We start from the raw sequence: 13,467 nt of genomic DNA, 5'->3' as shown, positions 1-13,467 counted from the left end.
GACCCACAAGTTACTCAAGGGTTACTCAGTGGTTTCATAACACACTGCCCCAAGAATTAGTTTATACAGTGGCAAGAAAAAGTATGTGAACCCTTTGGAATTAGCTGGTTTTCTGCATTAATTGGTCATAAAATGTTAAAGTCACAAGACAGACAAACACAATGTGCTTTAGCTAACAATAAACAAACACAACGGTGGAGGGAGCATCATGATTTGGGGCAGCTTTGCTGCTTTGGGGCCTGGACCGCTTGCCATCATCGAGGAGAAAATGAATTCACAAGTTTATCAAGATATCCAAAAGGATAATGTCAGGGTGGCTGTGCGCCAGCTGAAGCTCAGTAGAAGTTGGGTGATTCAGCAGGACAATGACCCTAAACATTGAAGTAAATCCACTACAGTATGGCTTCAAAAAAAGAAAATCCACCTTTTCGAGTGGCCCAGTCAGAGCTTGAGAGCCGTTCACACCAGATGGCTGAACTGAATTAGTTCTGTATGGAAGAATGGTCTAAAATTACTTCTGAATGTTGTGCAGGTCTAATCCGCAGCTACCGGAAACACTTGGTTGAGGTTATTGCTGCCAAAGGAGGATCGACCAGTTATTAAATCCAAGGGTTCACTTACATTTTCCACAGAACTGTGAATGTTTAATGGGATGTGTTCAATAAAGACATGAAAAATTATAATTGTTTGTTTGTTGTTAGCTTATGCACATTGTGTTTATCTATACTTGTGACTTTAATGAAGATGAGATCACATATTATGACCAATTAATGCAGAAAACCAGCTAATTCCAAAGGGTTCACATACTTTTTTGCGTTTTTTTTTTTTTTTTTTTTTTTTTGCGTAATCTGAGGTAAAGAAGCACAATGTATGATACCAGTGTTGTCAGATTTAACTGATAATTTGAAATATGTTCTTTGATTGTAAACTTGACCAACTGTTTTAGAGATTTCGGTCTTTCCCCATTCAAGTAGATAGAAGCTGCACTTGTATGCCACTTGTTTGCATTGAAAAATAAGATGGCCGGGAGAATTCCAAAAATGGTCACTGAGTGACCTGACTTGCTAAAAAGACTTTGGCCTACAGCAGAGCACAGGATGTTTTCATTTCTCTCTCTCTCTTTCTCTTTTTTTTTTAACCTTGTGTACTATAATTATATTGCAATTGACTATTGTTCAATAAAAATAATAATACAAAAATGATCTTGCCTTTTGCGTTTGTATACTTTCTGTTTTTAAAGATTAAATTTGAAATTAATTTTAAAATGATTTTTTAATTTTTTTAAAGGCATCAGAAAATGAAATAATAATTCTCCTATTTTTGCTCTTCAAAATTTTCTTTATTTTCAATTTAATATAGTTTGGAATTTACTACTATAAAATTGCTGTTTTATAAGAGACAATTTTGCGACAGGAAGGTGTCAGTTTACGGCTCTCCATATTCATTTGTATGGTATCCGCAAACGGTGGCTTACTGTCGTAACACACGAGTTGACGTTAAGCTCTCTCATAAGGTAAACAAAGGGTGTGTTCCATACGGCATTTTTGCGCCCTTGAAGGGCACTTCGGGAAGGGGACGCCACTCGAAGGGCTGTTCCAAACAAAAGTAAGAAAGTGCATTTTTTCACAAAGGGCTCATTTACAAGATTTTTAGTGAAGGGTATATACAAACTGTAGTGCCACGCTGTCTTCAGAGTACCAACATCAAGAGCTTTGTCCTCTGGAGTGGGTAGGGCATAGGGATGATCACTTTCAATTGGGATAAGAAAAAGTATCAAATATCTCTGCGTCACATTCAAAACGCAGGATTTAAAAGAACGTTGGTCCGCTAGTAGGACGGCTCTTTATAACTGTAAGTGATATATATATATATATATATATATATATATATATATATATATATATATATATATATATATATATATATATATATATACACACACACACACACACACCAGGGACTTTGATGTTTACCAAGAAAGTTGTATCTTTTGCTTAAATGGTGCTTGTTTAACAGATACAGAGTAGATTATTTTCGCGGTTGTTGTTATTGCGTCATATCTTCGGGTCACGTGTGAAGTCCGGAATTATACTACTCACGTGTATACTTAAAGAACGTACTCTTTTACCGGCTGAGAAGTGCGCGCTTTATCAAATACAGTACATAAACAGAAAACAGAAGCAAAAACGGTCCTGCTGAGATATCATTCAAGTTAAGATAAAACCTAGAAGATGCTCAATTTCAGTATTTCTTTCAAATACTCTTTCAAACATCAAAGTTTGTGGTTAACTGGCTGTATTGAAAACACCTCTTAACAAGGGACACAGTTCTCAGTTGCCTTTAAAGGGATAGTTCTGTCATCATTTACTCACCCTAATGTTGTTCCAAACCCATACGACTTACTTTATTTTGTTTAACACAAGATAAGATATTTTGAAGGATCTTTACACAATTTTTTTGCCATACAATAGTATTTCATGGTGACTACATTGGTCGAACTCCAAAAAGGAGTGTTGTATTGTATTGAAAGTACTGTTTGTGATTTGTTTTACTCATAGTAGTTGGTTGTTATGTTTCCAAATTTTCTGAACGTACTTCTTGTTTTAGGTATCTTTTGAAGACCTCCCGATAGCCTGGAAGAGTTTGGCATTTTGAAGAAATGTAAGTTTCCATGTTTGACTTCTATAGTGTCTTCTGCAATGAAAATTGGTAATTCACGTTGATACGGTATCATTCCTAATGAACTTCTGTTTTTGATAGAATTACGTAAAATGGATAAATTCTGGATAGAAAACATTGACAAGACTGTGCGCAAAGAAACAGACCTAAGAATTAAAAGAAGTGTCCACATTGTGAAATCATCAAGAGCGGAGTTCATGAAACTCCATTTGGCTTCGGTTGAACCTCTGGGCAGATTCACCACATTGAAGAAAAGAGGAGAAAACCTTTTCCAGTGGAGGTGTGAAAGATCCAGGATCCCAAGGGGTCAGTCAACAGGTTGCCCAACTAAGTCCAAGGCAAATCATTGTGGAGCATACATATCATTTCAGTTTAAGAGTGATAGAAATATTGATTGCTGTATTGTACGGCTCCAACCAGAGCACTCAGGTCACAATCTTGACAGTACTAATGAGAATGTTGTCTTTGATTCGGCCACATACATGGACACGGACGAACAACCCAACAAAGGTGCTGTTGCAGTTGTAGAGTCACGTGTGAACGCATGCATTGCTATACAGACTAACTCAACGCCCAGCACACAATCAGATACAGACGCACAAAACAAAGACACAAAAGATGCTCTTACAGAAACCAAAAAACACACCGACACAGATTCTGCTATAGACACGAGCACTGTCTTCAAAGAAGTGGAGAGCATCCTACCGTTGTCTTGTGGACTCCGAAAACGAAGGTATGGAAAGCATCCAAACAGATTTCAGTGCTTGCTCCATGAGAAATGTGCTAATTATTTTCTTTGGCGATAACTAGGCACGGATGGTATCTACAGACATTTTTCACATACCCTGTGCTGATTTGGGAGGAAAATCTGCAGAATGGATTTAAACATGCTTAAGTGTGTTAAATGAATAATTCACCCAACAATGAAAATTCTGTGTACGTATTACTCTACTTTTACTACAAATACCTTAGTTCAACTATATGTTTAAAGTGATAGTTCACCCAAATATGAAAATTCACTCATCATTTACTCACCCTCATGCCATCCTAGATGTGTATGACTTTCTTTCTTCTGCAGAACACAAATGAAGATTTTTATAGGAATAACTCAGCTCTGTAGGTACATAAAATGCAATTGAATGGTGACCAGAACTTTGAAGCTCCAAAAATCATGTAAAGGCAGAATAAAAGTAATCCATACAACTCCAGTAGTTTAATATATGTCCTCTTTAGCGATGCAGTCACTTTGGGTGAGAAACAGATCAATTTTTCAATCCCTTTCTACCATAAATATCCACTTTCACTTTAAGAATGTGAAAGAGAAAATGGAGATTATCACCATCACACTGAAGTCGTTGTGAAGAAGGCTCATCAGCGCCTCTTCATCCTGAGACGGCTGAGGAAGTTTGGAATGAACTGCCACATCCTCGCACGGTTCTACACCTGCACTGTAGAGAGCATCCTGACTGGCTGCATCTCCGCCTGGTACGGCAATAGCACCGCCCACAACCGCAAAGCACTGCAAAGGGTGGTGCGAACTGCCAGACACATCATCGGAGGTGAGCTTCCCTCCCTCCAGGACATATATACCAGGCGGTGTGTGAAAAAAGCTCGGAGGATCATCAGAGACTCCAGCCACCCGAGCCATGGGCTGTTCTCACTGCTACCATCAGGCAGGCAGTATCGCAGCATCAGGACCCACACCAGCAGACTTCATGACAGCTTCTTCCCCCAAGCAATCAGACTTTTGAACTCTTGATCTCCCACGATCAAAATACATCAGCACTGCACTTTATTACTCTTACTCTTATATCTCACACCAGACTATCATAAATTATATTATTATATATACACTATATTGCCAAAAGTATTCGCTCATCTGCCTTTAGACGCATATGAACTTAAGTGACATCCCATTCTTAATCCATAGGGTTTAATATGATGTCAGCCCACCCTTTGCAGCTATAACAGCTTCAACTCTTCTGGGAAGGCTTTCCACAAGGTTTAGGAGTGTGTTTATGGGAATTTTTGACCATTCTTCCAGAAGCGCATTTGTGAGGTCGGACACTGATGTTGGACGAGAAGGCCTGGCTCGCAGTCTTCGCTCTAATTCATCCCAAAGGTGCTCTATCGGGTTGAGGTCAGGACTCTGTGCAGGCCAGTCAAATTCTTCCACACCAAACTCGCTCATCCATGTCTTTATGGACCTTGCTTTGTGCACTGGTGCGCAGTCATGTTGGAACAGGAAGGGGCCATCCCCAAACTGTTCCCACAAAGTTGGGAGCATGGAATTGTCCAAAATCTCTTGGTATGCTGAAGCATTCAGAGTTCCTTTCACTGGAACTAAGGGGCCAAGCCCAGCTCCTGAAAAACAACCCCACACCATAATCCCCCCTCCACCAAACTTCACAGTTGGCACAATGCAGTCAGACAAGTACCGTTCTCCTGGCAACCGCCAAACCCAGACTCGTCCATCAGATTGCCAGATGGAGAAGCGTGATTCGTCACTCCAGAGAACGCGTCTCCACTGCTCTAGAGTCCAGTGGCGGCTTGCTTTACACCACTGCATCCGACGCTTTGCATTGCACTTGGTGATGTATGGCTTGGATGCAGCTGCTCGGCCATGGAAACCCATTCCATGAAGCTCTCTACACACTGTTCTTGAGCTAATCTGAAGGCCACATGAACTTTGGAGGTCTGTAGCGATTGACTCTGCAGAAAGTTGGCGACCTCTGCGCACTATGCGCCTCAGCATCCGCTGACCATGCTCTGTCATTTTACGTGGCCTACCACTTCGTGGCTGAGTTGCTGTCATTCCCAATCACTTCCACTTTGTTATAATACCACTGACAGTTGACTGTGTAATATTTAGTAGTGAGGAAATTTCACGACTGGACTTGTTGCATAGGTGGCATCCTATCACAGTACCACGCTGGAATTCACTGAACTCCTGAGAGCGGCCCATTCTTTCACAAATGTTTGTAGAAGCAGTCTGCATGCCTAGGTGCTTCATTTTATACACCTGTGGCCATGGAAGTGATTGGAACACCTGAATTCAATTATTTGGATGGGTGAGCGAATACTTTTGGCAATATAGTGTATATATTCTCTCTTAACAACTGACTATCAACCGACAGCCTGAATGTCAATACAGTACAATATGACCTACTGTACATTCTATATATACTATATATACTTTTTTTATTGTATAATGTGTATCTATATTGTGTGTATTGTGTACTGTACAGTGTATGTTATTATTTGTATATTGTGTTGTGTGTAATTATGTGTATATTAGACTTTAAATTGTGTTGTGCTAATCTGATGTTTATTGTAAATTGATATATGTCTCATCACTGTCACGACTGCTATGTTGATCGGAACTGCACCCAAGAATTTCACACACCATTGCACTTGTGTATATGGCTGTGTGACAATAAAAGTGATTTGATTTGATTTGATATCGCCTCTGAAGACATGGATTAAACTGCTGGAGTCTTATGGATTACTTTTATGCTGCCTTGTTTTGCTTTTTGGAGCTTCAAAGCTCTGGTCACCATTCACTTGCATTGTATTAACCTACAGAGCCGAGATATTCTACTAAAAATCTTTGTTTGTGTTCAGCAGAAGAGAGAAAGTCATACACATCTGGGATGTCATGAGGGTGAGTAAATAATGAGAGAATTTCTATTTTTGGGTGAACTATCCCTTTAATGTAGTAAAACCATGGTTAATTTTCGTAGGGGATAGATAAAGGTGTTGCGAGGGAATGCAAAACTATTTCAGACATATAAATAAATCCCCCTCTGTCCTCTAAGGGGCTCTGTAGTAACAACATGAGTAAATTATTTTTCATTTTCGGGTGAACTATCCCTTTGAATGGAGCTGAAATTGCTACACTCTTTCCTTGGGGTTCAAAGCACATTCAAGTGATCCAAAATACAGAACAAATGAACATGTAAGGGGTGGGCCTGATGTTAACTTCATTTTCCTGAAACGTTTAGTAGCAAATTAATTCTTTCTGGCTTTACAGAGCAATACCATTCTATTTCATCATAGTGACTGCAAAGTGAGTAGGTTACAAAAGTGTAGGTCATTGTAGTGTAAATGTTTGATCATTATGTTCCTGTTCATTTGAATCCTTTGTTCACAATTGACATCCTTATGTTTGATATACAGCTCTGGAAAAAATTAAGAGACCACTGCAAAATTATCAGTTTCTCTGGATTTACTATTTATAGGTATGTGTTTGAGTAAAATGAACATTTTTGTTGTATTCTATAAAGTACTGACAACATTTCTCCCAAATTCCAAATAAAAATATTGTCATTTAGAACATTTATTAGCAGAAAATGACAACTGGTCAAAATAACCAAAAAAATGCAATTCTTGCAGACCTTGGATAATGCAAAGAAAACAAGTTCATATTCATTGTTAAACAACACAATACTAATGTTTTAACTTAGGAAGAGTTCAGAAATCAATATTTGGTGGAATAACACTGATTTTCAATCACAGTTTTCATGCGTCTTGGCATGCTCTCTACCAGTCTTTCACATTGCTGTTGGGTGACTTTATGCCACTCCTGGTGCAATAATTCAAGCAGCTCTGCTTTGTTTGATGGCTTGTGGCCGTCCATCTTCCTCTTGATCACATTCCAGAGGTTTTCAATGGGGTTCAGGTCTATTTATTGGGCTGGCCATGACGGTCTTGATCCATCTTCACCAATTCTCCACCTGGTCGTCTAATGGTGGAGGATCGGTGATGATCTGGGGGTGCTTCAGTAAGGCTGGAATCGGGCAGGTTGGTCTTTGTGAAGGACACATGAATCAAGCCACGTACAAGGTTATCCTGGAAGAAAACTTGCTTCCTTCTGCTCTGACAATGTTCCCCAACTCTGAGGATTGGTTTTTCCAGCAGGACAGTGCTCCATGCCACACAGCCAAGTCAGTCAAGGTGTGGATGGAGGACCACTGGATCAAGACCATCATGGCCAGCCCAATCTCCAGACCTGAACCCCATTTAAAACCTCTGGAATGTGATTTTGCACCAGGAGTGGCATAAAGTCACCCAACAGCAATGTGAAAGACTGGTAGAGAGCATGCCAATACGCATGAAAGCTGTGACTGAAAATCAGTGTTATTCCACCAAATATTGATTTCTGAACTCTTCCTAAGTTAAAACATTAGTATTGTGTTGTTTTAAAAATTTATATGAACTTCTTTTCTTTCCATTATTCAAGGTCTGAAAACACTGTATCTTTTTGGTTATTTTGACCAGTTGTCATTTTCTGCAAATAAAGGCTCTAAATGAAAATATTTCTATTTGGGAGAAATGTTGTCAGTACTTCATAGAATAAAACAAAAATGTTCATTTTACTCAAACACATACCGATAGATAATAATTCCAGAGAAACTGATAATTTTGCAGTGGTCTCTTATATTTTCCAGAGCTATATGTGTCATCTTCTTTCATCTTTCAATGCAGATATCCCGTGTCTATTGGAGAGGTGAAGAGGAGGGTGGGGCCTCCAGAAAATATGTCCCTAGCTTCTCTGGTCGCCTATTTAAGGGAGGATAAGAACAAGAAAGACACCCTGAGACAGGATTTCCAGAAAACTGGCATACACCTGTGGCCAACGACAACTGTGACATCTTTGTGTTCCAGAGTCACAGAAGGTGTAGTACATGGCAGATTTCAGCTCAGTCTAGTGTTATTTTAGCCATATCCAGCCCGATACTTACTACACCGAGTCAGCTACGAGGAAAGACTGAATTCCAAGAAAGGTCCCAAATGGTGCCTTTGGTGTGGACTTGTGATCTCATGGCTTTTGCTTGTGCTTCCGTTAAGTCTGTGAGACTGCAGGGTGTCCCATTTGCCAAATTATAGTTCAAATGCATACCTTTTGCAAAGCCAACTACAGCCTACTCAACAGTCTATGCATCATCACATCACCAAAGTATGGTGTTAGCCTCAAGGGCACACTTACAGTAACTGTGCTGATTTTATCTAAGGACATAAGGTGACTCTTTTATACTCTTTTCGGAATAACATGTGTTGTCTGTTATCTCTGGAAAAGGTGAGGCTGCAGACCTTGGTCGTAGTATTGGGAAACTGGCAGCAACCACAATTCCCTTTGATGACATCTCAGTAGTGGACCATCAGCATGAAGACATTTCAATTAAGAAACTCTGTGAATTTAAGTAAGTTATTACATGGCTCTCTGGAATACTTGATTCTGATTGGTCAATCACTTCATTTAAATATTTGTGTATAATGTCCGCACATCTGGACAGTCATCTGGGAAATCTTTCCTCTTTACGTTAAAAGAATAAATGCACTCTGAACATTGTGGTTCTCATATACTGTGTTGAAGTTCCTGAACAATTTCTTTTTTCTTTGTTTAACAGGGAGATGCTGCATAGCACAGTGACTGCGGTGAAAGCACAGAGTTTAGACTTCAACTTGGCCACACACGGACTGGGGTTAGGATTGCTCGATGTGTACACAAATATTATCATAACTGTTACAGAAAAGGGAATTGAAAAACTTTGGGAAAATAGATAGTATAATAATTCAGTGAGAAATTATTATTTTGATTGAGACTGCTTCATTCTTTATTTGTATACAAGTTCAACATGTTTTCATGGAAACACTTTACTATAAGGTTGTATTTGTACATTATTTAACATTAATCAACAATAAACAATACTTTTTCAGCACTTATTAATCTTGATTAATGCAGGGATGCAAACTCATGAGAGGTTAAAAAGGTGAGAAAGTCATAGGAGGTGTTCTAGATATATATTTTTAGTTGATTTATTTATTGAATTTACATGTTTTTTTTTTTTTTTTCGCATTTAAAGCCTTTAAAGTGTTTGTCACAAAGCGAGAGCGAGACAAAGAGACCCAAGAGCAGAGGAACAGTTCAAAGGATTTATTAACAATAAATATTAACTTCCACTGTTCTGGTGAAGACTGAGGATCCCGTCACCGGCTGCAGTTGCGGGGAGGAGTTTGAGGATGCTTGCGCGCTGTGGCCGTGCAGTGAGCAAATCCGTGAATAGTGTGTTTGTAGGCGAGTGTGTGCATTGTGGAAATCAGGAGCAGATTCATAGGAATCCTCCGTTGAAGCGTAGTGAGGTGCAGAAAACAACGCCCAATCGACTGGGAGGCAATCACTCTCCCGACACGTGGGCAGAGACGAGGAGTCCTCCGTTGAAGACTCGTGAGCGCAGAGAACAAGCGTACAGCAAACTGGAAGGCAACCACAGTCCCGACATGTGGGCAGAGATGGGCAACTAAACGGATGCACAAGACAGGACCGACTAGGCAGAGAGAGTGAGGTAAGTTACTTCACATCAAATAGCTTTCTCTAATGATAACACACCATACACTACGACACATTACATTCAACAGTCCAGCAAAGAACATGACACACAGGCCGATTAAAATCGGCAGGAACAAACAAGGTGCCGCTCGCCAGCTGAAAGTTGGCTTGATCAGGGTTCCCATTTAAACGCTGATTCCACTTGCCAGCGGCACCTGAAACACATGAGGGAGAAAATGTCAACACAATTAGACCAAAACAAACAGAACATGGATCATGAGTGTCCAGATCCCGACACAGACCGAAACCGAACCATACAGGAAGTCAGGATCCAGACACCATGCTCTGGACATGAAACAAGACCGACTGAAGAGCGCACGGCGGTAACTCACAACCAGACCCTTGCGCTTACACAAAGAATGTACACGAAACACAAGACATGGGATGATGATGTCACAGCCCCTTCAGACAAAAACCCCAACCTGACAGAATGACAGGGCCGGGAAATCAGGGAGGGAGTTTAAGGAAAGGGGCATGGTACGGATGCCCGGGAGGCAGCCTCAGGGCAGAGGGGACAGAGTACTGGGCGGCGGCCGCTGGACAGGGGTCAGGAGGGAGTGGCTCAGGGGGCGGAGCTGTGATAAGCTCAGGTGTGGGTGCTGGTCGTGGCAGGGAAACAGACAGGAACAGCCTCCGCAGCCGTGAGCACAGACAGCTGCAACTGGGGAGTGGCCTCCATGGCCGTGGGCACCAACAGAGACTGGGGAACGGCCTTCATGGCCATGAGCACTGGCAGCTGCAACTGGGGAGCGGCCTCTGTGGTCGTGGGCACAGATAGTGACTGGGGAATGGCCTCCATGGCTGTGAGCACAGGCAGTGACTGGGGAGCAGCTTCCATGGCTGTGAGCACTGGCAGTGACGGGAACAGCCTCCATGGCTGTGAAGACCGACATGGACTGGGGAACAGCCTCCGTGGCTATGAGGACCGACATGGACTGGGGAACAGCCTCCGTGGCTATGAGGACCGACACGGACTGGGGAACAGCCTCCGTGGCTGTGAGGACCGACACGGACTGGGGAACAGCCTCCGTGGCTGTGAGGACCAACATGTTCTGGGGAACAGCCTCTGTGGCTGTGAGCACAGGCAGTGACTGGGGAATGACCTCTGTAGTCGTGGGCACTGGCAGTGACAGGGAAACGACCTCCGTGGTCGTGAGTACAGGCAGGGAAGGGAAAATGACCTCCGTGGTCATGAGCACAAGCAGGGAAGGGGAAACGGCCTCCGTGGCTGTGGGCACAGACAGTGACATGGGAATGACCTCTGTGGTCGTAAGCGCAGGTAGGGAAGGGGAAACAGCCTCCGTGGCAGTGAGTGCTGACAGCGGCAGGGGAACGGCCTTCATGGCCGTAGACGCTGGCAGCGGCAGGGAAACGGCCTCCGTGGCTGTGGACGCTAACAGCAGCAGGGGAACGGCCTTCGTGGAAGCTAGCAGCGACTGAGGAGCAGGCCCCCGGCTCCTCCTCCGGGCGGTGACAGGTTCGTCAAAAGACCATCAGAACCTGCCGCTCAGATGCCACGTCGATGTCCATCAAGTTCCCTTCAGCTCTGGAATCCACCAAAGCGGATATGTGACTGGCTGATCCATATTGCAACAGGGCCGGATCGAACACTCAGCAAAGCTCCGTGGCGAATGCTATGAACGAAGCGCAACAAAGACATCCATTGTCCAACATGGCGGTTCCCCAATCAGCAGCCCTTCCAGTGAGGAGCATGATGACGTATGCCACCTTTATTGTTTCCGACGGGAAAGCAGAGGGCTGCAATGAAATGAACAAGGAACATTGTGAGAGGAATGCGCTCCAGGATCCTGCCTCACCTGAAAACGGGGTAGGAGGAGGTATTCGAGCCTCTGAGCACCCAGGGTGCTTCCTGAGTGGGACCCACATAAAAAAGCATAAAATGCATAATATAAATTTGTAAAGTTCAGTTATAATATGTAAAATATGAGTTCTGTTGTTTAGAACTGCAAAAACAAAGTGCAAAAATGTTTAGAAGTGCAAATAACCATTTCCTCCCTGTTTAAATCGTTGTTGTTTTCTATTTTATTTTTATTTTGTCTCAAATTTTGGTTAGAATAATAAAATAGCTTTTTAACGCATTTTTAAAGTACAATTAATGGCAGAAAAACAGTGATTTGATGACAAAATATGTCTTTTTTTCTACCCTATAATTGAGTAATGTTAAATGTATAACCCTGAACAGAAACATTTTGATTAGTCTGAAATGGCAATAGTGTCAAATTTGTTAATTATAGATTTGTTTTTACTTTTTCACATTTATGAACACTTTTTTCTTGCTCTGAAATTTTCCACAGACCCCCTAGCGCTCCTTTGTGGCCCCCTGGGGGTCCCCGGACCCCAGTTTTAAAACCCTTGATAAGTGGCATTCGAAGAGCACTGGGACACTTTACTGTTTGTATCCCTCTTCTTGTCTGTCATGGTTTTCCAGACAAACTGTCTGTCTGTGCGTTGCTCAGGTTGAATAGAACTAAAATAAATGTCCATAATGTATCTAAAAGGTGAGTATTCCTGTATTTTGGAGTATTCCTGGAACCTGTATTCTTTCAGTGTGTTGTCCTGCATAATCATGAATTTGAGAAAACAGCTGTACAGACACCTAACTTACACTTTCCAATTGAGAGCAGAATCTCATGAGCTTTGGCACACGGAGCAGACAAATCATACCCAGAACCTTCACAAACATAAGCACTCGCAACATCTTTGAAGCTATCAGTGAACTTGTATCCACATTATAATTCTGCTCCTGAGAAAAATTAAACATGCTTTTGTTTGAGAAAGGTTAAATAATGCATTTTAAATATGCAATGTTATATGAATGATGCTTGCTATATTAATAGGATAAACAAAATGACCAAAATAATGATGATAATGTCCACAGGGAATGCAGCAACCAAATCCGGAAAGAATCAAGTGCTCAAGTAATCCTTTCAGATATGTTTTGATCAAGGATGGGCACCTAGACAAGAAACAGGAATGCACTGTATTTTTAAAAGATAAAGCCATACATTTCCATAGGAATTAATCCAATGCTTATCTCAATAAATAAATAAAGACCTGATTAACATCTTAAAAACAGACATTTCTTGTAATTAAATATTATATCTACGTCTAAATATCACACTACAAAAATATGATAAATATAATTATTAAAAAGAATAATAAGACGCTTTCATACCTGACCATTCAAAATAATCTGAAAATTCAGGCCAACATCTATACAGAAAACAATGTTTGAAAACACATTAAATGCCACCCAGCTTTGTGGGCAACACCATGCATGTCGTCAGAAAATGCCATATCTTGAGGAACTGTTATGAGGTTCACAAATGTCAAGATCACCATAAACATAATATGGTAATGCCTGTAAGAGAAATAAA

The 13,467-nt window shown here is 41.3% G+C and overlaps 1 protein-coding gene across 3 annotated transcripts; it reads left to right on the top strand.

The window, feature by feature from the left end:
• The first annotated feature begins 1,475 nt into the window (after positions 1 to 1,475).
• On the top strand, positions 1,476 to 12,938 carry LOC127456039 (uncharacterized). Of its 3 annotated transcripts, XR_007899778.1 has the most exons (7): positions 1,663 to 1,851; positions 2,608 to 2,661; positions 2,761 to 3,412; positions 8,167 to 8,357; positions 8,759 to 8,882; positions 9,090 to 10,025; positions 12,385 to 12,938. XR_007899778.1 is itself a non-coding variant. In XM_051724331.1 (6 exons), exons 3-6 carry the CDS (start codon positions 2,772 to 2,774, stop codon positions 9,244 to 9,246), a joined length of 1,113 nt encoding a protein of 370 aa, XP_051580291.1. In that variant the 5' UTR covers positions 1,476 to 1,605; positions 2,608 to 2,661; positions 2,761 to 2,771; the 3' UTR covers positions 9,247 to 9,395. The 3 variants fall into 3 exon arrangements, 2 of the variants coding, with proteins under 2 accessions (XP_051580291.1, XP_051580292.1); XM_051724331.1 differs by lacking the exons at positions 1,663 to 1,851; positions 12,385 to 12,938 and adding an exon at positions 1,476 to 1,605 and having other exon boundaries at positions 9,090 to 9,395; XM_051724332.1 differs by lacking the exons at positions 1,663 to 1,851; positions 12,385 to 12,938 and adding an exon at positions 2,093 to 2,211 and having other exon boundaries at positions 9,090 to 9,395.
• Positions 12,939 to 13,467: the final 529 nt, after the last annotated feature.

The sequence above is a fragment of the Myxocyprinus asiaticus genome, chromosome 18 (genome assembly GCF_019703515.2).
Source record: "Myxocyprinus asiaticus isolate MX2 ecotype Aquarium Trade chromosome 18, UBuf_Myxa_2, whole genome shotgun sequence".
Lineage (NCBI taxonomy): Eukaryota > Metazoa > Chordata > Actinopteri > Cypriniformes > Catostomidae > Myxocyprinus > Myxocyprinus asiaticus.
This window is presented reverse-complemented; position numbering and strand designations above follow the sequence as displayed.

Excerpts from the sequence above, each read along its gene's own strand:
- LOC127456039 (XM_051724331.1), top strand. The coding sequence starts at position 2,772 with ATGGATAAATTCTGGATAGAAAACATTGACAAGACTGTGCGCAAAGAA. Across the intron at positions 3,413-8,166 it reads TGTGGACTCCGAAAACGAAG|ATATCCCGTGTCTATTGGAG; the intron begins GTATGGAAAGCA and ends CTTTCAATGCAG. Across the intron at positions 8,883-9,089 it reads AAGAAACTCTGTGAATTTAA|GGAGATGCTGCATAGCACAG; the intron begins GTAAGTTATTAC and ends TTTGTTTAACAG.